Below are 20,082 nucleotides of genomic sequence, written 5' to 3' on the forward strand. Positions count from 1 at the left end.
AAAGAAAATTATATACTAAAACTATACTAAAAGAATAGAAGAAAGGATTTCATCAGAAGGCTAGCAAGGAATGGAATGATAATAAAATCTTGTGACTGACCAGAGAGTCTGAGACAGCCGGACTGTGATTGGCCATTAATTAAAAACAACCACATGAGACCAATCAAAGATGCACCTGTTGCATTGCACAGCAGCAGATAATTATTGTTTCTCTTTTCCTCTGAGGTTTCTCAGCTTCTCAGGAGAAAAATCCTAATGAAAGCATTTTTCATAAAATATGTCTGTGACAGGACTGGGGCTGCCTGGTTTTCCAGTGTCATTACCCTGACTCTGTGTGGTTGGAAAGCATGACAGCCTGACAAACACTGACATTATTAATGCAGAAAGCTGCAGAGAGGCTCTCCTGGAGCACTGGGGCTGCCAGGGGACTCCTGGGCTGTTTGCTGGTAATGCCAGTGTCTGTGAATCCTCTGCAGAGCTTGCACACACAGAGGGCTCAGCAGTAACTGGGGCACGATACAGGCAGTGAGCCTGGCAACAGCAGAGCTTCCTGCTGGGTTCTGGGTGTTCCTGGAGACACAGAAAACCCCACTCCCCATCCGCACTGATTATTTAAATTCACTTTTCTGGCTAGTTTTCTAACCTTAGAGCAGCCTCTCTCTCTCGGTGTCAGGCCTTCAGTTGTAGCCAGTTGTAATGGAATGTCCAAAGGGAGGGTTTGGATGCTGAGGCCAGCTGGAATTGTGAATCATCAGGGTTAACATGTCAGTCACAGTGAGCTTGGGTGACTCACAGATCTCAACCCTCTGCCTCTCATTTCCCTTTGCTTACAGAACAGTTACTTAGTCACAGGATACTTATGGAGATTATCAGGGTTCCTGAAAAACTGGAGCATGTTGGCAAGGAGCCCTTCCTCCCACATGGAAAATCCTGCTCATCCTGGGGATCCCTTGGCCTGGGAGGCAGCAGAAGATACAGGCTGAAGCTGGTTTTCCTGAGCATTTCCCTCTTGGTCTCTGTGGGGAAATCACTTTTTTGCTAGCTGAATCCAGCAACTCTGGAGTTTGCCATGGTTCCCCATTTGGGGAAAAATAATTCCAGTTTGTCTTTTTTTTCTTAAAAAAAAACCCTTCTCCTGAACTGTGTTAAAGGCTCCCCAGTTTGCTGTCATTTTTCTGTCTGCAGGGACTTGGTGCAGTGGAAAGTGTCTGTGAAGCCTGGGCTTGTTTTTGCTGGGAATCAGGGGGATTAGCTTTCCCTGTCCCTGTTTGGCTGTGGCTGACTATTGGGCAGTTCTCTGGAATAATTATTTTTTTACTGCAGTTCATTAGGGGCAGCAGCAAATGGGGCTGAGCTAATGCTGGGCTGGAGCCGGCGGGCACGTCCCAGTGTAAATGTGCTGCAGGGAATCAACAGAAATGCCTGTGGGGAGCCTGAGCTCAGTGTCACATGGCTGGGGCTTCATTGTGCTAATGAAAAAGGGAACTTCAGCAGCTGCTGTAGAAAATGCTGTCTCTGCTCCCCGTGCTTCCTGGGGCACTGCGGTCAAGGCCAGCCTTCTGCTCCTCTTGCCATTTTTTGTCATTTGTGCCATTTTTTGTCCCTGAGGGTGCGATTGAAGTCTCTGGGCAGCTCCACACGTAGATGGGGGGGTTGTGCCAAAAGATACATTATGTTATAATACCTCTTTTTTTTCTCTTTAAAGCTTTTTTAATCAGTAATCCTACTTTTAATGGAGTAGGATTACTACTCCCTACTTCTAATTGTTCAATTTAGAGCTGCCTTCCTAATGAGTAATCACTCTTCTGTCTCTTGCAGGATTGAATTCCAGAACAAGTTCTACACTGGCACTGGGTTCAAGTTTCTCCCTTTCTCCTTTGACATCATCCGTGAGGGGAGGTTTGATGACTGAGGCCCCCCACTCCAGCAGTGTTAAATGTTGTGTGTGTGAGACCCCAGCACCAAGGGTGTGGCTGTCCCCTCCTCGTGTGTGTGTGTAGTGACAATAATTTATTGTGCAGCACCCCTGAGCGTTACCATGGCACCCCAAAGCCAAAAGCTTTGACGTTCAGGGGTAACAACACTGGATCACAGAAACTTTTGGTTCTTTTAAGTTTACTCCCAAAGGTACCAAGTGCATGAGGTGTCTGTTTGGTGTGCAGTCGTGTGCTCCCTGTGTTGTGCTTTCCTTGGCAGCTGATCAGGGCAGAAAAGAAATGGCAGCTGTGCTGAGGGGACAAAAGAGCTCATGGAGAAAAGGTCCAAGGAGCAAAGAGTGAGGGCTGTTCCCCCTCTCATTGCTGGAGGCAGTGGTGAGGAGCCCTCATGCACTTGGGACTCAGCTGCCTGACGGTGGCCTGGGGCAGGATGGGGAGGGATGAGCCTTGGTGCAGACTGTCACTGGCCACTGGCAGTGACATTTCTTGGGCTTTTTGGTTTGAAACCAAAGCCCTTGAGGCACATCAGATAGTGCCTGTGTGTGCTTGGCATGGCTGGAGGCAGCTTTTGCTCTGGTGGGTGTGCCAGTGACTCACATTGTCCTGTGCACTCTCTGGGAGCCCTTTCAGGGAGAGCAGTGGCCCCATCTTGCCAAAACAGCCCCATGGCAGGGGGGTCTCTGTGGTGTGTCCCTGCATTAGCTGTTGCTTTCTTTCCTGTCTGAGCTGTCAGTATTTCCTTGCACTCCTCGACTCGATGTAGCTGTAGCAGCAGTGGGTGTGTCAGTGCTGTGTGTGACTGTCGTGTTCCATTCCTGCAGTGGAGCTGGGTGTTCGTGTAAGAACAGATTAGAACAATAACAAGACTCATTAACCTGGAAGCAAGGAGGACATGTCTCAAGGTGCCAGGCTGCTTAAAATTAGGTGAGAAGGTTATGTGTACTGCAGTACTGTGCAGTGGGGCACAGGGAGCCTTGGTGCTGAACCTGGGCAGGCCCTGGGCACTGGGGGATGTGTTGGGCATTCACAGAGGTGTCTGCAGACTGAAGGGTCAAATCAAAGCGTGGCTGCAGGTGGAGCTTTGACACTGGTCCTGCTGTGTTCTGCTGCCTGGATGAAACACGTTGCTGTCACTGTATAAATTAAATGAACTCCACAACAAACACACTGTGGCCTGTTTTCTGCTGAGGGGCTCAGGGGCAGCCCCTCATCCCTGGCCTACCCTGAGCACAGAGCTGCTGGGGACAGCTGGGACCTCAGGCATTTCTGTCCAGGATCTGTCACCTCCCTGACCAGAACCACGGGGTGGGCAGGGCTGGTTTGTACAGCAAGACCAGCGTGACCCTGGGCTGTGATGCCTCTGTGCTTATCCTGAGCAAAGGCTGGGCCGGGGCCGTTTATCCTGGGGCCTCCTGCCCTCCCTGATAGACCCAAAAAAGTTAAACAAGTTTTCTTGTTTAACCCGGGTGCTGTGGGTACCATTGCACAGGCAGTGGGGGTAACACGCTCTGCGTGCCCGGGGCTGTGCCCTGCTCCTGCTTCCCCCGCTCCCCGAGGGCTGTGTTTGCTCAGCCCCTTCCTGCCGGACAGGGTATTTATTTATTTCCACGTGTGCAAGAGCAGCGGAAGGGAGGGTTCTGCAGGGGTTTGGCCATGGTGTGGCTCACTGTGTGTTTCCCATGTCCCGATCTCCCCGGGAGGGCGAGGAGCCGCACTGAGCTGCGGGCCCAGCCTCCCGCACCTCTTGGATGAGGAACCGGCTTCCTGCCGGTCCGGGGGATGCTTTTCCTGCAGCTGGAGGTACTAACGGGCCACGGGAACGTTCTCTGTCCCCTTTCACCATTCTCCCGTGCAATCACAACATTTCTGCCCGTTTCCATGGCTCTGGGTTCACAGCCCTGGAGCTGGCAGGACACCCCGGCCCGCCGTGGGGTGCACTGGGGGTGCTCGGGGAGCCCCGAATTCCCGTCCCTCCTCTGAGTTCCGTCCTGGAAGTGTCTGCGGATTCCCCCTGCGGCTGGGAGAGACCCGGGCAGCCCGAGCCCGTTCCCCGGCGGGGTTCGCCTGGGCGGCCACGGCCGGGACGCTCCCGGTGGGTTCTGCTGGCGTTGCCGGGACGCTCCCGGTCGCGGGGCACCGGCGCTGCCCGGTCTCGCAGCGCCCTCGGCCGGCCGGAGCGGGTCCCGGTCACTCCCGGAGCCCCGTGCTGATGGATGGGCGGGGCCGGCGGCGGGCGGGGCCGTACCGGGACAGGCGGGGCCGGCGCAGGGGCACGCAGCGGCGATGGCGGTGCGGCGGGGACCGGAACCGGGGCTGGGTCCGGGACCGGGGCTGGCGCTGCCGTTCCTGCTGCTGCTGGCGGCCACGGCGGGGCGAGCGGGGGACGCGCGGCAGGAAGAGGCGGTGCGGGCGCTGGCGCGGCGCCTGCTCGGCCCTCGGGCCGCCGCCGTGTCGCTCTCGGTGGACCCGGCGCTGGCGGCTGGCGGGCCTGACATCTACCGGCTGTGGTCGCCTCCCGGCACCGGGGTGGCCGTCGCCGTAGAGGGCTCCAGCGGCGTGGCGGCGGCCGCCGGTCTCTATCGCTACCTGCGAGATTTCTGCGGCTGCCACCTGTCGTGGTCCGGGGCGCAGCTCCGCCTGCCGGAGCCGCTGCCGCGGCTGCGGGCCGAGATCCGCGCCGCCGCCCCCGGCAGGTAACGGGGACGCGGGGCCGGGCGGCGCTCACGCCTCGTTAGCGCGGGACAAGGCGCTGTTATGTAACGGGGGGCCCGGGGGGCGCGGGGGGCCCGGGCGCAGCCTCCGCCGCTCCCGCAGGTACCGGTACTACCAGAACGTCTGCGCCCAGAGCTACTCCTTCGCCTGGTGGGACTGGGCGCGATGGGAGCGGGAGATCGACTGGATGGCGCTGAGCGGCATCAACCTGGCACCGGCTTTCGCGGGGCAGGAGGCGGTCTGGCAGCGGGTGAGGACCGGGCCGAGGGGCGGCGGGGACCGGGAGGATGGCGATGGGGAGCCGTGGGACCGGCTGACCTCCGGTTAACCACCGGTGCAGGTTTACCGTAACCTGGGGCTGAACCAGTCGGAGATCGACAAATACTTCACGGGCCCCGCGTTCCTGGCCTGGAACAGGATGGGCAACCTCCGCCGCTGGGCCGGGCCGCTGCCGCCCGCCTGGCACTTCAAACAGCTCTACCTGCAGGTACCGGGGCCGCCCGGGGCAAGCCCTGTCACCCCCGGGCCCTGCCGGCCGAGGGGAGCCCCTCGCTCCCCCCGAGCTGCAGCAGCGCCCGGGGTCCCCTGGTGGGAACCTGGGGGCTTCTCTCCTTCTGCTCCCTCCCTCCTTCTCTCTCCCAGTACCGCATCGTGGAGCGGATGCGCTCGCTGGGGATGACCACGGTGCTGCCGGCCTTCGCGGGCCATGTGCCGCAGGGGATCCTCCGGTAGGTGCGGCCCCTGCCCCGGGGGCTCAGCCCTGGGCCCTTCCCGGGCTCTGATCTCCTGCAGCACCTCCCTCTGCAGCTTCCCCAGTCTCCACACGGGCATGGTGGTCCTGTCCTGTTCTTCTCCTGATCCCCATCTCTGCCCTCTCCTGCAGGGTCTTCCCCCGTGTGAATGCCACTCGACTGGGGCACTGGAGCCACTTTGACTGCACCTACTCGTGCACCTACCTGCTGGACCCAGAGGACCCCATGTTCCAGGTGATCGGGACGCTCTTCCTGAAGGAGCTGATCAAGGAGTTTGGCACAGACCACGTCTATAGTGCAGATACCTTCAACGAGATGACCCCCCTCTCCTCCAACCCTGCCTATCTCTCCAGAGTCAGCAATGCTGTTTTCAGGTCAATGACAGGAGGTGGGTCCGTGTGTGGTGCTGGCCTGGCCACAGGGGTCCAGGTGGGATAGCAGGAGCTGGGGGAGGTAGCTGTGGGCCCCATATAAGCGCAGAACCCATTGGTGCCAGATCCCCAAAACCCCCTTGAGAGGTGGTTAGTGGCCACAGGGCCTCATGAGACACCTGTGGAGAGGATTTCACTCAGTGCTCTTCTGTCCCCAGCTGACCCCAAGGCGCTGTGGCTGATGCAGGGCTGGCTCTTCCAGCACCAGCCTGACTTCTGGCAGCCAGCACAGGTGCGGGCTCTGCTGCATGGAGTGCCCCTTGGCAGGATGATTGTTCTCGACCTCTTTGCTGAGTCCAAGCCCGTCTACCAGTGGACAGAATCCTTCTATGGCCAGCCCTTCATCTGGTGCATGTTGCACAACTTTGGGGGCAACCACGGCCTCTTTGGCACGGTGGAGGCCATCAACCACGGCCCCTTCGCAGCTCGGCGCTTCCCCAACTCCACCATGGTGGGCACGGGGCTGGTTCCCGAGGGCATCGAGCAGAACGACATGGTGTACGAGCTGATGAACGAGCTGGGCTGGCGGCAGGAGCCCCTGGACCTGCCCAGCTGGGTGACACGCTACGCCGAGCGCCGCTACGGCGCCCCAAACGCCGCCGCGGCCGGCGCCTGGCGCCTGCTCCTCCGCAGCGTCTACAACTGCACCGGCGTCTGCGTCAACCACAACCGCAGCCCCTTGGTGCGCCGGCCCTCGCTGCGCATGGACACCGAGCTCTGGTACAACGCCAGCGACGTCTACGAGGCCTGGCGCCTGCTGCTGAGCGCCGGTGCCCAGCTGGGCTCCAGCCCCACCTTCCTCTACGACCTGGTGGATGTGACCCGGCAGGCAGCGCAGCAGCTGGTCAGCGATTACTACCTGAGCATCCGCCAGGCCTTCCAGAGCCACGCGCTGCCCGAGCTGCTGACGGCCGGCGGCGTGCTGGTGTACGACCTGCTGCCGGAGCTGGACAGCCTCCTGTGCAGCCACAGCCTCTTCCTGCTCGGCCGCTGGCTGGAGAGTGCCCGTGCCGCGGGCACCAGCACCCGGGAGGCTGAGCAGTACGAGCTGAATGCCCGGAACCAGGTGACGCTCTGGGGGCCCAGCGGGAATATTCTGGATTATGCCAACAAGCAGCTGGGGGGGCTGGTGCTGGACTACTATGCTGTGCGCTGGAGCCTCTTCGTCTCTGTGCTGGTGGAGAGCCTCAACTCAGGCCGCCCCTTCCACCAGGACCAGTTCAACCAGGCTGTCTTCCAAGTGGAGAGAGGCTTCATCTACAACAAGAAGCGTTACCCAGCTGTGCCAGTTGGGGACACGATGGAGATCTCCAGGAAGCTGTTTCTCAAATACTACCCCAGCGCCCTGCGGCGCAGCTTGGCTGGGCCTGCCTGACTTTGGGTTCTGCCTCCAGAGCCTCCCCCAGAGAGGGTGGACAGAGCCCCTGCACCCTCCCCCATCTGGGCTCCTGGCCTGATGGCTGTGTCCTGGAAGAGGGGCACGGTGGCCCTGGTGGCCCTCAGCCAGCCTGGATCCACCCCTTCCCCTGCATGGGCAGGATGTGCCCCAAGAGGGGCTGGCACGTGGACAAGGGGCTGGCAGGTGGGTGGGGGCAGGCTGTGCCCCAGGGTCCCATCCCACACCATGCTCTGTGCTCAGCTCTGCCCAGCTGCCCTGAGCCTGTTCCCAGGAAACCTGGGCTGCCCCAGTGCAGCTGGAAGCTTGGTGGGACACTGCAGAGGGACAGGACAAATGTGTCCCTGCTGTGGGGCCTTGGCTGGCTAGCAGGGCCAGTGATGGGTGAGAAGCAGACGGGGAGGTGGCAGTGGGCAGGGGGACAGAGCAGCGTTGGACCCCAGTGCCTGTGGGGACATGGCACTGCATGTCCCTGCCCACATTTGGTGCCTTTTGTATCATAAAAGACTTTGCAGTGTTGCTGGACCTGCGCTCCCCAGAACGGAGTTTTTGAGGCCTTTTCCACAGCTGGGGCTTGGGCAGAGCCCAGCTATGGATGGAGCAAATACAGACTCTTTTCTCCCATGTGTGTCCAACTCCTTTGCTAGCACAGGACTGTGTGGAACATGGGGGCAGAGGAGCAGCTCAGCCCTGAGCCTGCCCAGCAGGAACAACACCCTGCCAGATGTGTCCTGGCAGCTGGGATGCCTGGCACAGCAAAGTACAGCTGGGGCTGCGGCTCCCCTCGCGCCCCAGAGCCTCCTCCAGCAGGGAGGTCCTGGCTCAGTGGAGTCTTTATCACAGCACCTGCACGGGGTCAAGGCACAGGGAGCCCCAGGCATGCGCGGGGAGGTGGGTGGAGGGGATTGAGATAAGGCAGCAGACACAACACTGTGGTGTGAGGCGGGGGGACCCCTTTCCCAGCCCTCTTAAATGGGGTGGCCCAGTTGGGCAGCACTGCCAGGCATGGAGAGAACCACGGTGCTGATCACGGGCTGCTCCTCAGGCATCGGCCTGGGGCTGGCTGCACGCCTGGCAGCCGACGCCGCTCGCCGCTTCAAAGGTAAAGGGGTCGGCGCTGCCCGGGGCTCTGCCAGCCCCAGGTGGTCTCACCAAGGAGAGGCAGAGCCTGGGGTGGGCTGGGGTGGGTGCAGCACTGCTGCCCTCAGCCACGCTCTCTCCCCAGTTTATGCCACCATGCGTGACCTGGCCAAGGGTGAGCGGCTGCTGGAGCGCCTGGGGGGCTGCTGCCCCGACACGCTGGAGCTCCTGCAGCTCGATGTCACTGACCCCTGCTCGCTGGCAGCTGCTGCACAGCGAGTGCAGGGACAGCAGCTGGATGTGCTGGGTATGGCTCTTTCTGGTGGCCCCAGTGTTCCTGGGGTGGCTATGGGGACTTCTGTGGGGTCACAACCCCCCCCAGGGCACCAGGAGGAGAAACCAAATTATGGGAGGTGCAGTCAGTCCTAGGGCTGGGACAGGATGTGTTTAGCAGGACAGATGTGCAGTAGATGGATTTGGGGGTGCCAAAGGATCATCAGCAGGGAAAGACCCCTCCACATTTCTGCCTTCTTGGTGGTGTGTGGGGCTACAGTCACAAGCTGACTGCAGTGTGCCTGGCAGTCTGCAATGCAGGGGTGGGACTGATGGGACCGCTGGAGACCTGCTCCGAGCAGGCCATGAAAACTCTCTTCGATGTGAACGTCTTTGGGGCTGTCCGCACCATCCAGGCCTTCCTGCCTGCCATGAAGAGCCGCAGGGCCGGGCGGATCATTGTCTCCAGCAGCATTGGGGGGCTGCAAGGTGGGACCCCCAGCACCCTGCGGCACACGGAGCTCCCTGTGGGGAACAGCTCCGGTGCTCAGGGTGTGGCTCTGCCCCCAGGGCTGCCCTTCAATGCTGTGTACTGTGCCAGCAAGTTTGCAGTGGAGGGGCTGTGCGAGAGTCTGGCAATCGTCCTGCGCCCCTTCAACATCCAGTGAGTGCCGGTGATGCCACGAGGGCTGGGTCCTGCCAGGGTGGGGGTACGGTGGCAGTTCATGCTCTGCCTCCCGCAGCCTGACGCTGGTGGAGTGCGGGCCCGTCCACACCAGCTTCCTGGCCAACCTGCAGTGCCCCGACCCTGAGGGCAGCGAGATGCGGGGCCTGGACGCCGAGACACAGGGGCTGTACCGCCGGTACCTGGGGCACTGTCAGAGCACCTTCCGTGACACGGCCCAGGAGGTGGAGGAGGTGCTGCCGGTCAGTCACGGCGGGGCGGGGGTGGCCGCGGGGCCGTGCCAGGGAGGGCTCTGACCCGTCTGCGGTGCCAGCTGTTCCTGGAGGCCATCGGCAGCCCCTGCCCTCCCCTCCGTTGCGCCAGCACCCAGCTCCTCGCCCCTCTCCGGCGCCTGCGGCTGAGCAGCCCCGACGGCTCCGCGTACGTCCGCGCCATGCACGACTTCGTGTTCGGCGGCACCGAGACCGGCGGGGACCAGCCCTGAGCGGAGCCACGCCAACACGGGAACCGCTGCCCTGCGAGCCCCCAGCCCGGGCCCGGGCCCGGTGCCGCCTGTCCCCAATAAAGCCCTTTGTAGCGGCACGGCTCCGGCTCCGTCCCCGTCTCTCCGCGGAGCTCCCGGGCTCGTTCCGCCCCGCGGGCCCGCACCGGGCCGGTCTCCTCCCCCCGCGGGCGGAGCCGGGCGCGCCTCCCGCCCGCGGCGGGGCTGCCCGGGAGGCGGAGCTGTTCCGGTGCCGTTGCCGGCCCCGTTCCGGTCGGCGGCGCTTCCGGCGGGGCGATGCCGCCCTTCGCCTCGGGGCTGCTGGTGCTGACGGCGCCGCTGCCCGCGCTGCCCCGGCGGGCGGCGGGGCTGGTGGCGGCGGCGGCGGGGCTGGTGGCGGGGCCGCTCTACGTGCATCTGCAGCCGGGGCTGCGGCTGGGCGGCCCCGCCGCCGGCCCCGCCGCTCCTCCCGCGGGCCCCGCGCTGCTGCGGGCTCTGGCCGCGCTCTACACGGCGGCGGCGGCGCGGCGGGGGCTGGATCTGCGCGTCCTGCTCGGGCCCGGCCGCCGCCTGGCACGGCAGCCCCGCGTCCTGCTGGCGGCCGCCGCCGAGGCGCCGGGGCCGCCGGAGCCGGTGCAGCTCGGGCTGCAGCGCCTGGCCGCGGCCGTGTACGGCTGCCCGCCCAGCCTGCCCGCGCTGCTGCTGGGCGAGGACACCGCGGGCGGCGACCCCGAGGGGGACCCCGAGCAGGATCCCGAGGCGGCGCTCCCCGAATTCTTGGACGTGGCTGTAGGCGGCACCTTCGACCGGCTGCACGGGGCTCACCGGCTCCTGCTCAGCGCCTGCTGCCTCCTGGCCCGGCGGCGGCTCCTGGCCGGGGTGGCGGACGGAGAGCTGCTCCGCCGTGAGTCCGGGGCGGCCGTGGCACTGCGCGGGCACCGGGGCTGAGCCCGGGGCTCCCCGGGGCAGGGCAGGGGTCTGGGGGCTCGGTAACCCGTGAAGTCCTGGCAGCCACGCACCCGAGGTAGCGCCATCCAGGCAGAGCATCAGCGGGGATCCAGTGGGGTCCCCATGTCGTGCCCACAACCAGCAAAGCGTACAGGTGCAGCGAGGGCAAGGGAAGGGGGAGGCAGCGTTCAAAGTCCCATCTCTCGGTCTCTCTTTTCTCCCATCTCTCGGTCTTGCTTTTCCGTCACTGTTCTGCCTCTCCGCCCTCCTGGCGCCCGGCAGACAAGGTCCTGCCAGAGCTGATCGAGCCATACGAGCTGCGGGCAGCGAAGCTGCGTGAGTTCTTGGAGGATGTGAAGCCCTCACTGTGCTACGACATCGTGCCTCTGGCCGACCCCTTCGGCCCCTCGGTCACAGACCCCGACCTGCAGTGCCTGGTGGTCAGTGAGGAGACCCACAGGGGAGGGGAGGCTGTGAACAAGAAGAGACTTGAAAACGTAATTCTCATGCTGGAGTTACCCCTGCCCACCCTCTCGCCCTGCCTGATACTGCCTGGGGGCAAATTTGGTCTTGATTCACCCCTCCCTCTGCTGCATACTCATGGCTGGGGCTCCCTTCTCTCATCAGGGGCTCCCCGAGCTGGCTCTGTACGAAATCCAATTGATGAAGGACCCCGAGCACAGTCAGAACGAGGAGGAGAAGATCAGCTCCTCCAGCCTCCGGCAGAGGCTGCTGGGGACACTGCTGCAGCCCCCACGGGTGAGGGGGGCCTGGGAGGAAGGGTGGGAGTCTCAGAGTCAAAGAGTTTGGAGAGGCTGCCTGCTGCTCTGCAGGCCAGGATCCTTCTCCAGCAAAGCCCAGTTCTCCATCTGCTGCCACGGCTTTCCTCTTTCCCTCAGCAAGACCCAGCCCTGCCGCTGCGCCCGTACGTGATTGGGCTGACCGGGGGCACTGGGAGTGGGAAAACCTCCATGGCCAAACTCCTGGGGCAGCTGGGCGCCTTCGTCATCGACGCTGACCAGCTGGGCCACGCCGTCTATGCCCCTGGTGGCCCGGCCTACCAGGCAGTGGTGGCAGCCTTTGGGGCAGGTAGGGTCACTGGAGGCTGCAGGGAGGAGGAAGAGGAGGGAGGGGTGTCCCAGTGTCCCAGAGAGCCCTGGGAGTGCCCCCCTCCCTCCCCACCATGGGTTTTGGGCTCCCCAAGTGTTGTGTGCCCCATGTCAGAGCTGCTGGTGGGGAATGATGAACCAGGCTGCTGTTTGTTTGCCTGGAAAAAGCTCTTCCCTGTCCTTTTCAGGAATCAGGTGAAGAGCTGCCAGGTTAGGTTTCTACGTGCTGTTGAGAGCCCTGTGCCAAAGCCCTTTCCCCAACCCAGGCTTGCCACAGGGATGGGAGTTGTCCCTCCCAAACCTGTTGTGCTTCTGCCTTGCAGAGATCCTGAACAAAGATGGAACCATTAACAGGAAAGTCCTTGGGGCCAAAGTGTTTGGAAACCAGGTAAAAGCAGCTTTATTGTAAATACTTAATGCTGTGAGTGTGGGCTGTTCTCTTGTGACAGGGGTTTTGAGTTTTCAGCCCTTTGAGATGGTGACACCTTCCTGGCTGTATTTTCTGGCAGTGGCATGGGGACAGGGTGGGGCAGATTGCATCTCTGCAGATGAATCAGCAGCTGGGCTGGATCCATTGCTCTTGCCCTGCAGCTGCTGCTGCCTCCCTGTTCCCATCCCTGTCCCCATTGCCATCCCCATCTCCTCTATACCGTGCTTTTCCTTAATCAGCTCAGAGGAACAGACCTGACAAACACAGCCAGGGGTCTCTGCCCCTTGTGCCCAGGGAGGCTCAGTGGCACCTGGCCTCTACAGGTGCTCAGCCTGTTGCCTTGCTGCTTCCCCAGCCAAGGTGGAGGCACACCAAGAGCCCCTTCAACATCCAGTGTGTGGATGAGATCTCAGTCTCTGCTGTGAGAGGTTCTTTGCTCCACAGCACAGCAAACTCCCCGTGCAGCAGGTCCCACAAAAGACATGTTCATCCAAGAGGTTCCCTGCATGAACATGTCTTTTGTGGGACCTGCTGCACGGGGAGCTTGCTGTGCTGTGGAGCAAAGCACCCCTCACAGGAGAGACTGAGAGCTCTGCTAATAGCATGGCCCTAATGGCAGAAAATAATAGGAAAAAGCACCCTGACCCTGGCAGCAGGAATGGGAGCCTCTGGCCAGGGTGAAAGCTTTCTTTCCTGGTGCTCAGTCATGGGCTGGACCCACCTCCCCACCTTCAGTGGCTCCTTCCTGGGTGTCCCCTGACTGTTTACACCCCCACTCCCCTGGCTGGCTACAGAGGCCTTCTGAGGACCAGGGACTGCATCTCAAATCCTGCTGTGGTCCTTTCTAGGAGCAGCTGAAGAGGCTGACGGACATCGTGTGGCCCAAAATAGCCCAGATGGTGAAGGAGAGGGTCAGGGAGGCTGAGGCTCAAGGTAATGAGGGCAGTGAAGCGTCAGGAAGGTGGGAGTGAGCCCAGGCACTGAGGAATGCCTTTTTTCCCCCAGGGAAAGCTGTGTGTGTGCTGGACGCTGCTGTGCTGCTGGAGGCCGGCTGGCAGGACATGGTCCACGAGGTGTGGACAGCCATCATCCCAGAGGAGGAGGTGAGCAATGCCGGGGCCCCTCACTTGCTGCTGGAGCTGCTCCCCAGCCTCTGCCAGGCTCCTGAGTGTCCCCTGTGTCCCTGGCAGGCCGTGAGGCGCATTGTGGCCAGGGATGGGCTGACCGAGGAGGCCGTTCGGCGCCGGCTGCAGAGCCAGATGAGCAACAGGCAGCGGGTGGAGCAGTCCCAGGTGGTGCTCTGCAGCCTCTGGGAGCCTGAGATCACCCGCCAGCAGGTGAGCTGGGGCTGCTGCAGCTCCAGGGCTGCTCTGGGGGGATGTGACAGCACCTGCAGGGCTCAGGGGATGTGACAGCTCCTGTAGGGCTCAGGGGGTGCTCAGGGGGATGTGACAGCACCTGCAGCACCTGTGGGCTCAGGCCATGCCTGGGTGTGCTGTTCACCATCGAGGCTGCCACAACGGGTGGATTTGGGGATGAGAATTCAGAATTCAGCCGGGAGGGAAGAGCCGTGGGACTGTGCTGTGGCTCTCCTGCCACTCGCCTCCCCGCGGGCTCTGAGGGCCGCTTGGTTCTGGTGCAGGTGCACAAGGCCTGGGACCTGCTGCAGCAGCGCCTCAGCCCCGAGCCCAGCCCGTGACGCCCCGTGAGGGCCCCGTGATGCTCCGTGTCCAGCCACCAATGCCCACCGTGAGCGGAGCAGCGTGGGACCGAGAGCACCGGCCCCGTCCAGCTCTGCCGAGGGTCCGGGGTGTCCTGCAGCCCCCGGTGAGGGGAGCCCCGCAGGGCTGAGCCCCGCTGGGTGACAGTAAAGAGGCTGCTCCTGCCCTGCGTGTCCGTGCGCCCGTCCCGTCCCCTCCCCACTCCCGTTCTGGCCCCGGGCCCGTCCCGTGTGGGACTCCCGGTGCCCACCGTGGGACTCCCGGTGCCCGGTGTGTCACTCCCAGTGGGTCACTCTCGGTGCCTGCTGTGGGACTCCCGGTGCCCGGTGTGGGTCACTCCCGGTGCCCGGTGGGTCACTCCCGGTGGGTCACTCCCGGTGCCCGCTGTGGGTCACTCCCGGTTGGGTCACTCCCGGTGCCCGGTGTGGGTCACTCCCGGTGCCCGCTGTGGGTCACTCCTGGTGCCCGGTGTGGGTCACTCCCGGTGCCCGGTGGGTCACGCCCGTTACGTCACGGGCGCCCCCTGGCGGCGGCGCGCGCTCCCCGTCGGTCACATGACCGGGCGGGCGGAAGATGGCGGAGCCGCCGGGCGCCGCCGCCGCCGAGGACTCGTGGGGGAAGGTGGGGCCGGGATCGGGTCGGGCCGGTCCGCCGGGTGCCGCGGGGGCGCAGGGCGGCGCGCCGGGACGGGGCTCGTGGCGGCCGGGCAGGGTGAGCGCCGGGCCGGGGGTACGGGAGGCGGGGAGCGCGCACGAGTCGGTGCCGGGGCGAGGGGCGGTGGTGAAGGCCCCGGCGGGGCCGCAGCTCGGGGGTGGCGGGTTCTCCTCGGGCTGACCGAGCTCCTGAGAGCGGGGGGGCTCCGGGGCGCGGCCGCGGTGCTGCCCCAGCCCCGCTGACGTGTCTCCTCCGCCCTCCGGCCCCGCGCAGGTGGACGCAGCCTACGGCGACAATGGCCTGGACTCCGGTAGGTGCCCGGGCGGCGTCCGGCCCGCGCCAACCCCGTCCGTGGGTGGCAGCGGCTGCCCGGGGACGCCCCTCACGTCCCCGCGCCCGGTCACACCCCGAGCTGGGCACTGACCCCGGGACAATCTTAATTCCAGCTCTCTTCATGGAAAATGCCCGGAAAGGCAGCATAGTGTCCCGGGCCAACAGCATCGGCTCCACCAGTGCCTCTTCTGTCCCCAACACAGGTGGGGTTTGCTCTCCGTGACAACGCTGTTCTGCTCGCTGGGGAATCCGGCACGTGCCGGGCTTCAGGTCTGCCCTGCACCGAGGGGGTGAGCGTGGCTGGGCAGGATTCCTGTCCTGACAAGGAGGAGGAAGGTGGTGGGAGCAGCATCAGGGTTCTGTGGTTTCCAGCAGGGTTTGGAGTCGAGAATCACTCTGGTTTTGTCACCTTCCCAAGGGAGCTGCCAGCATCTGCCTCTTGCCCAGCTCCCTGAGGAGACTGAAAGTATTGCCAGGGCTCCTTGGAAGGCTTTTCTGCCCGGCCTGCTGTAGTTGAATGGGGGCTGTGCTGGGCCTGGCTGCAGCTGTATGGTCCCTTGAGCAGTCTTGTGCCCCTCATGGTCCTCTGTGTCCCACGCCCAGCCCCACTGTGTCCCCACAGATGATGAGGACAGTGACTGCGCCCAGGAGTCCCCAAAGGAGACCTACAAGGACCAGCGCCGCCGGGCACACACCCAGGCCGAGCAGAAACGCCGGGATGCCATCAAGGTGAGCGAGGCACAAGGCAGCAGGCAGTGCTGCAGGGCTCTGCTCTCCCAGCACTTCTGTTCTGCTGCTGGAGCTGCCAGATCCCTGCTCTGTGTGTGCTGGGAGCTGCCCTGGCTCTGTGCTGTGGGAGCTGGGTGTGCTCCTGGCCTCACAGGATGGATGAGCCCACCACACGCCGTGGCTCTGCTTCCCTGCAGAAAGGCTACAATGACCTGCAGGCCATCGTCCCCACCTGTGAGCAGCAGGATTTCTCCATCAGCTCGCAGAAGCTGAGCAAGGCCATTGTGCTGCAGAAAAGTGAGTCCCAAGGGCAGGAGGGAAGGAGGTGCTGTCAACCCCCAAAGCTCCGCCCTAGAGGTGTGCAGGGCAAAGTTCAGCACCTTGGAACCTTCTGGTGTGATGAGGCTCTGGGGAGCCTGGGTGCTGCTCACCTGCACTCCAAGGGAACTGGGTCAGTGGGAGCTGATGGAGCCCTGGCTCAGGCACCTCCTGTGGGGATCTCATGTGTGCTCCCAAATCCTCACTCTGTGTTTTCATGCTCAGCTATTGACTACATCCAGTTCCTGCACAAGGAGAAGAAAAAGCAGGAGGAGGAAGTTTCTACCCTCAGGAAAGACGTGATGGCCTTGAAGATCATGAAAGTGTAAGGGAAGAGCTGTTGGGGTCATGTCCTCTACTTGCTGTTGTTCCCTCACATCCTTGTGGGGTCCTGCAGTGGTTCTGCATCTGGAGACGGGCCTGGAGCTGGGAACCAGGAGCAGGAGTTGGTGTGGGAATTGAGAGCTGGGAACAGGAGTTGGTGTGGGAATTCAGAGCTGGGAGCAGGAACTGGGAGTGGCAGCTCAGAGTCAAGTGTGGAGACCTCACTGCTGACCTTGGTGTGCTGTGCTTGTTTCAGGAACTATGAGCAGATTGTGAAGGCTCATCAGAACAACCCGAACGAGGGGAAGAACCAGATCTCTGACGAGCTGAAGTTCAATGTTTTCCAAGGCATCATGGACTCCCTGTTCCAGTCCTTCAACGCCTCAGTCTCTGTAACGAGTTTTCAGGAGCTCTCAGCGTGTGTCTTCAGCTGGATTGAGGAGCACTGCAAGCCCCAGGTGAATGCAGAGGGGCTGGTGGCGTGGCTGAGGGGACAGAGACGGTGGCACAGGGGTGGCTGTGCCTCCACAGACCAGCTGACCGTGTCCTCTCTCTGCCACAGACGCTGCGGGACGTTGTCATCGGGGTCCTGCACAAGGTGAAGAGCCAGCTCTACTAAGCCTCCCGTGCCACTTCTGTGCCCGTGGGGATGGGGCACTTCTGCCAGAGGCCAGGGTGCCAGGCACCACCCTGGGCCCTCTCCCTTGTGGCTGTTTTTAAGGTTCTCTGAATTATTTATTGTATTCCTTCTGAAGCCCAACGGTGGCTGTGCAAACACTGCTGCTCCACTCGGTGCCACCAAATCTTTACAGGGACTGGGCAGGAGGGGAGGGAAAGGTGGGGGGCAGAGTCTCTGGCTCAGGCAGTGCCATGGGGTTGCCTGTGCCACTGACTCTCCTTGCAGAGCTGATCCCAGAGCAGCTCCACTCTGTGCCCTCAGGCCTCTGACAGCCCTGCTGTCCCCAAGGTGGGCAAATGTGACAAATGCATACTAAAAACAAAGGGTTTCTGGTATAGCAGCAGGAATTGCTTTTCCCTGACCCTCTGGGCTGTGCCCTGCCCCTCTGAAGCAGCTGTTTTGAATCAGCTGTTGCATTTTGGAGGAGCCCATCAAGAGCTGGGAGCTGTGGCCCTGGCAGCACATGCTAGGGCCTTGGTGAATCCCAAGTGTGCTGCAGCCCTGGGAAGGAACAGAGGAACACCTCTCATTTTCAGAAACTGTGGCTGTATTGCACAGGAAAGTTTTGCAGCTGTAGCATAGCATGGCCATGTGCACTTACTGCTCCTCCTCAGAACTTTTATACACACACATATATGACCAGCCTCGATTGGATTTTTTTTATTGTAAATTCTGAAATGGTCCCAGAGTGCTGCCTGTGCCAGCTGTAGAAGCAGCTGCTATCAGGGACATGTTTGACCCTGTCCCACGCCCAGTTTGGGACACAGCTCTGCCCAGGTGAGGGCTGGGCACTGTCCAGAGTGAGGGGACCAGGGTGCTGCCAGCAGCAGGGTTTGTTCTCCATAACCATGTTTGTGCTCCTGCTCCAGAGGCACATCCAGGGAATGTTTATTTCAGGCAGTTTTTCCAGCACTGAGGAGGGAGCACTGCCTCCTGCCTTGGGAAGAAGACGTGGAATTTTACAGACCTCACACGTGAAAGTGATGTATTTTTCTATTGTGAAAAGTAATTAAATAAATTTCACTGAATGTTTTAACGATTTTTCTGATGCTGAGTTCCTGCAGCTGTGCCCTAGAGCTGGTGAGTTCCAGCAGCCCATTCCACCCCTGTGGCTCAGGTTTCCTGGCTCCTGCCCTCCCCACTCCTGAGGGCTTAAACCCTTCCCTGACACCCTCTGAAGAGACAAACACCACAGGGATGTGCAGCTGAACCAAAATCCTGGTGTTTAATGGATCATATGCTCATGTGACCACTCAGGCACGCAGCAGGAAGCAGCAAGAACACGCACAGAGCTCTGCAGCCCAGACAGTCCCTCGCTGCCTTTCCTTACCACAACACCAGGGACACAGCACCAGTGCCCCCACGTGTCCCCCCCAGCCAGGCAGCTCCGTGCACTGGGGGCAGGAAAAAACAATATTCCACTGCAAGGAGAGGGCCAGTGCCAAGTTACTGCTACCCACCACCCTTCCAACTGCAAAACATTTTAAAACAAACCCAAATAAATACACAGGACAAATCCCAGTCCTGCAAAAAGAGAAAAAGAACAACCCAACAGCCGAGTTTCAGAGGCAGCTCTGCAGCAGCTTCTCCCCAGAACAAAGGCTGCCCCAGCACCTCACGTGGTCGCTGGCAGCTCCACGCCGTGGTCCTCATCTGTCTCTATCCCGACCTCCTCCTGCACAGCACCGAGCAGATCAGAACAGGCTCAGGGTCTGGCTTGGCAGCCGTGGGCACAACCCAGCCCTGGTACTTACAAAGAATTGCTTCTTGCTCTTGGGATAGCCCTCCAGGATGGCATCCAGCAGCTCGGTGGCCTGGTGAGACAGGGCACGTGCGGGCTGTGGGCAGCACTCCCGGTGGGGCCCTCACTGCCCACCCGCAGTACCATCCTCTTCCTCCGTACCATCCTCTTCCTCCGGCGCCACTCCCGGCGGTACAGCTGCTGCTCCCGGCACACCTGCAACAGCCCCGGGTCAGAGCTGCCCTGCAGGGCTCTCAGCAGCCCCGGGCAAGCAAAGCCTGTAAGGGAAGTGCTGGATCCTGGATCCACACTGGCCCCGGTTCGGACACAGCAGCTGTTCACCTTCTCTTTTTCCTCTGGCGTCACATGGTTGGTAGCAGATTTAATCCTCTCCAGTTTCTCCGTGTAACTGGCACAGTCCTTCCTCAGCGCCTCGATCTCCCTGGCAATCTCAGGGGTTGTCATGGAGCTGTTCAAGTCCTTCAGCTCTGGGAAGGTGGCACCGATCACCGCCCAGGCTGGCACCAGGGCACGGCTGGGGCTGCCGGGCCAGGCACACTCACTCACTCACCCGCCTCCATGTGCCGGCAGCTCTGCTGCAGCGCTTGCAGCTGGCCGGAGCGCTCGGCAATCTCCGCGTCCAGCCCGCGGAGCTCCGCATCGCTGGCGGCCGGGAGTTGCTCCTGCGGGGAGCGGCGGGTCAGGGCTGCGGGGCACCGGGGCCGGCGGGCGGCGGCGGAGGCCGGGGCTCACCTGGTCGGCGAAGTAGATCTTCTGCTTCCCGTAGACCTTCTCGCGAACGCGGCCCTGCTGCGCCAGCTGCTCCAGCGCCTTCACCACGGCCTGCGGGAGGCGGCGTCAGCCGGGCCCGGGCCCGCCCCGCCCCAGCCCGGCCCGGCCCCGCTCACCGCCTTGCCCAGCCCGTGCTCCCGCTGCAGGTTCCCGAAGGCATCCTGGGCGCTGTACGGCCGGTTCTGCTCCCGCAGGTACCGCAGCAGGACAGCGGCGGCGCCTCCTGCGGGACCAGCCCCGGTCACCGCGGCCCCCCGGGGCCGCCCGCTGCTCCCCCGCCACTCCCGCACTCACCGCCGGCCGCGGCCTCCCGCCCTTTGCTCATCCCGCGCCTCCAGCCCCGCTCCGTTCCCGGTTGGCGCCGTTCACGCACTTCCGGCGCGCCGCCCGCTCCCCGCCAATCGCGGCGAGGGCGGGGCAGACCGCGATGGGCGGGGGAACGTGCCCCGCCCGGTACCGGCCCGCCCCGGCGGGAACGGGGCCCGCGCACAGCCCGCGGAGGGCTCAGCACTCACCGGCCGGAGCCGGCGCTCCCGCTGCCTCGTCCCCCGCCACCT

The 20,082-nt window shown here is 62.5% G+C and overlaps 6 protein-coding genes across 12 annotated transcripts in view; 5 read left to right on the plus strand and 1 right to left on the minus strand.

Moving 5' to 3' along the window:
• ATP6V0A1 (ATPase H+ transporting V0 subunit a1) overlaps nt 1–3,100 on the plus strand; it is a 30,733-nt gene extending 27,633 nt beyond the window's left edge. For all 7 annotated transcript variants that reach the window (XM_066567046.1, XM_066567044.1, XM_066567040.1 and 4 more), the window contains one exon: nt 1,819–3,100. In XM_066567046.1, coding sequence (XP_066423143.1) covers nt 1,819–1,912 — 94 coding nt within the window. In that variant the 3' untranslated portion in view covers nt 1,913–3,100. The remainder of the gene's footprint in view (nt 1–1,818) is intronic.
• Nucleotides 3,101–4,220: 1,120 nt separating this feature from the next.
• NAGLU (N-acetyl-alpha-glucosaminidase) lies at nt 4,221–7,852 on the plus strand. The gene is made up of 6 exons (XM_066566897.1): nt 4,221–4,630; nt 4,752–4,899; nt 4,990–5,136; nt 5,292–5,377; nt 5,533–5,789; nt 5,991–7,852. The coding sequence occupies exons 1-6, from the start codon at nt 4,221–4,223 to the stop codon at nt 7,205–7,207; spliced, it is 2,265 nt and encodes a 754-aa protein (XP_066422994.1). The 3' UTR covers nt 7,208–7,852.
• A 348-nt stretch (nt 7,853–8,200) lies between these two features.
• HSD17B1 (hydroxysteroid 17-beta dehydrogenase 1) lies at nt 8,201–9,750 on the plus strand. Its single transcript, XM_066567039.1, has 6 exons — nt 8,201–8,330; nt 8,454–8,615; nt 8,891–9,070; nt 9,152–9,245; nt 9,325–9,508; nt 9,580–9,750. The coding sequence occupies exons 1-6, from the start codon at nt 8,201–8,203 to the stop codon at nt 9,748–9,750; spliced, it is 921 nt and encodes a 306-aa protein (XP_066423136.1).
• Nucleotides 9,751–10,044: 294 nt separating this feature from the next.
• COASY (Coenzyme A synthase) lies at nt 10,045–14,054 on the plus strand. The gene is made up of 9 exons (XM_066566712.1): nt 10,045–10,651; nt 10,978–11,192; nt 11,323–11,454; nt 11,595–11,784; nt 12,128–12,192; nt 13,083–13,167; nt 13,240–13,337; nt 13,425–13,571; nt 13,877–14,054. Exons 1-9 carry the CDS (start codon nt 10,045–10,047, stop codon nt 13,931–13,933), a joined length of 1,596 nt encoding a protein of 531 aa, XP_066422809.1. The 3' UTR covers nt 13,934–14,054.
• A 463-nt stretch (nt 14,055–14,517) lies between these two features.
• MLX (MAX dimerization protein MLX) lies at nt 14,518–18,028 on the plus strand. Its single transcript, XM_066566713.1, has 8 exons — nt 14,518–14,576; nt 14,883–14,919; nt 15,056–15,145; nt 15,565–15,671; nt 15,869–15,968; nt 16,215–16,314; nt 16,570–16,771; nt 16,876–18,028. The coding sequence occupies exons 1-8, from the start codon at nt 14,529–14,531 to the stop codon at nt 16,930–16,932; spliced, it is 741 nt and encodes a 246-aa protein (XP_066422810.1). The 5' UTR covers nt 14,518–14,528; the 3' UTR covers nt 16,933–18,028.
• A 381-nt stretch (nt 18,029–18,409) lies between these two features.
• Nucleotides 18,410–19,931, minus strand: PSMC3IP (PSMC3 interacting protein). Its single transcript, XM_066566714.1, has 8 exons — nt 19,820–19,931; nt 19,642–19,748; nt 19,487–19,576; nt 19,305–19,416; nt 19,076–19,221; nt 18,896–18,949; nt 18,747–18,806; nt 18,410–18,667 (listed from the first exon to the last, which is right to left on the minus strand). Exons 1-8 carry the CDS (start codon nt 19,848–19,850, stop codon nt 18,608–18,610), a joined length of 660 nt encoding a protein of 219 aa, XP_066422811.1. The 5' UTR covers nt 19,851–19,931; the 3' UTR covers nt 18,410–18,607.
• Between the last annotated feature and the right edge of the window lie 151 nt (nt 19,932–20,082).

Source organism: Molothrus aeneus, chromosome 28 (assembly GCF_037042795.1).
Source record: "Molothrus aeneus isolate 106 chromosome 28, BPBGC_Maene_1.0, whole genome shotgun sequence".
NCBI classification, from domain to species: Eukaryota; Metazoa; Chordata; class Aves; order Passeriformes; family Icteridae; genus Molothrus; species Molothrus aeneus.

Coding starts and splice junctions, on each gene's coding strand:
- NAGLU (XM_066566897.1), top strand. CDS start 4,221: ATGGCGGTGCGGCGGGGACCGGAACCGGGGCTGGGTCCGGGACCGGGG. Junction 4,900..4,989: donor AGGAGGCGGTCTGGCAGCGG/GTGAGGACCGGG, acceptor CCACCGGTGCAG/GTTTACCGTAACCTGGGGCT. Junction 5,790..5,990: donor TTTCAGGTCAATGACAGGAG/GTGGGTCCGTGT, acceptor TTCTGTCCCCAG/CTGACCCCAAGGCGCTGTGG.
- HSD17B1 (XM_066567039.1), top strand. CDS start 8,201: ATGGGGTGGCCCAGTTGGGCAGCACTGCCAGGCATGGAGAGAACCACG. Junction 9,246..9,324: donor CTGCGCCCCTTCAACATCCA/GTGAGTGCCGGT, acceptor TGCCTCCCGCAG/CCTGACGCTGGTGGAGTGCG. Junction 9,509..9,579: donor AGGTGGAGGAGGTGCTGCCG/GTCAGTCACGGC, acceptor CTGCGGTGCCAG/CTGTTCCTGGAGGCCATCGG.
- COASY (XM_066566712.1), top strand. CDS start 10,045: ATGCCGCCCTTCGCCTCGGGGCTGCTGGTGCTGACGGCGCCGCTGCCC. Junction 10,652..10,977: donor GGACGGAGAGCTGCTCCGCC/GTGAGTCCGGGG, acceptor GGCGCCCGGCAG/ACAAGGTCCTGCCAGAGCTG. Junction 11,455..11,594: donor CACTGCTGCAGCCCCCACGG/GTGAGGGGGGCC, acceptor TCTTTCCCTCAG/CAAGACCCAGCCCTGCCGCT.
- MLX (XM_066566713.1), top strand. CDS start 14,529: ATGGCGGAGCCGCCGGGCGCCGCCGCCGCCGAGGACTCGTGGGGGAAG. Junction 15,969..16,214: donor GGCCATTGTGCTGCAGAAAA/GTGAGTCCCAAG, acceptor TTTCATGCTCAG/CTATTGACTACATCCAGTTC. Junction 16,315..16,569: donor GCCTTGAAGATCATGAAAGT/GTAAGGGAAGAG, acceptor TGCTTGTTTCAG/GAACTATGAGCAGATTGTGA.
- PSMC3IP (XM_066566714.1), bottom strand. CDS start 19,850: ATGAGCAAAGGGCGGGAGGCCGCGGCCGGCG. Junction 19,577..19,641: donor AGCACGGGCTGGGCAAGGCG/GTGAGCGGGGCC, acceptor CGCCTCCCGCAG/GCCGTGGTGAAGGCGCTGGA. Junction 19,417..19,486: donor AGATCTACTTCGCCGACCAG/GTGAGCCCCGGC, acceptor CGCTCCCCGCAG/GAGCAACTCCCGGCCGCCAG.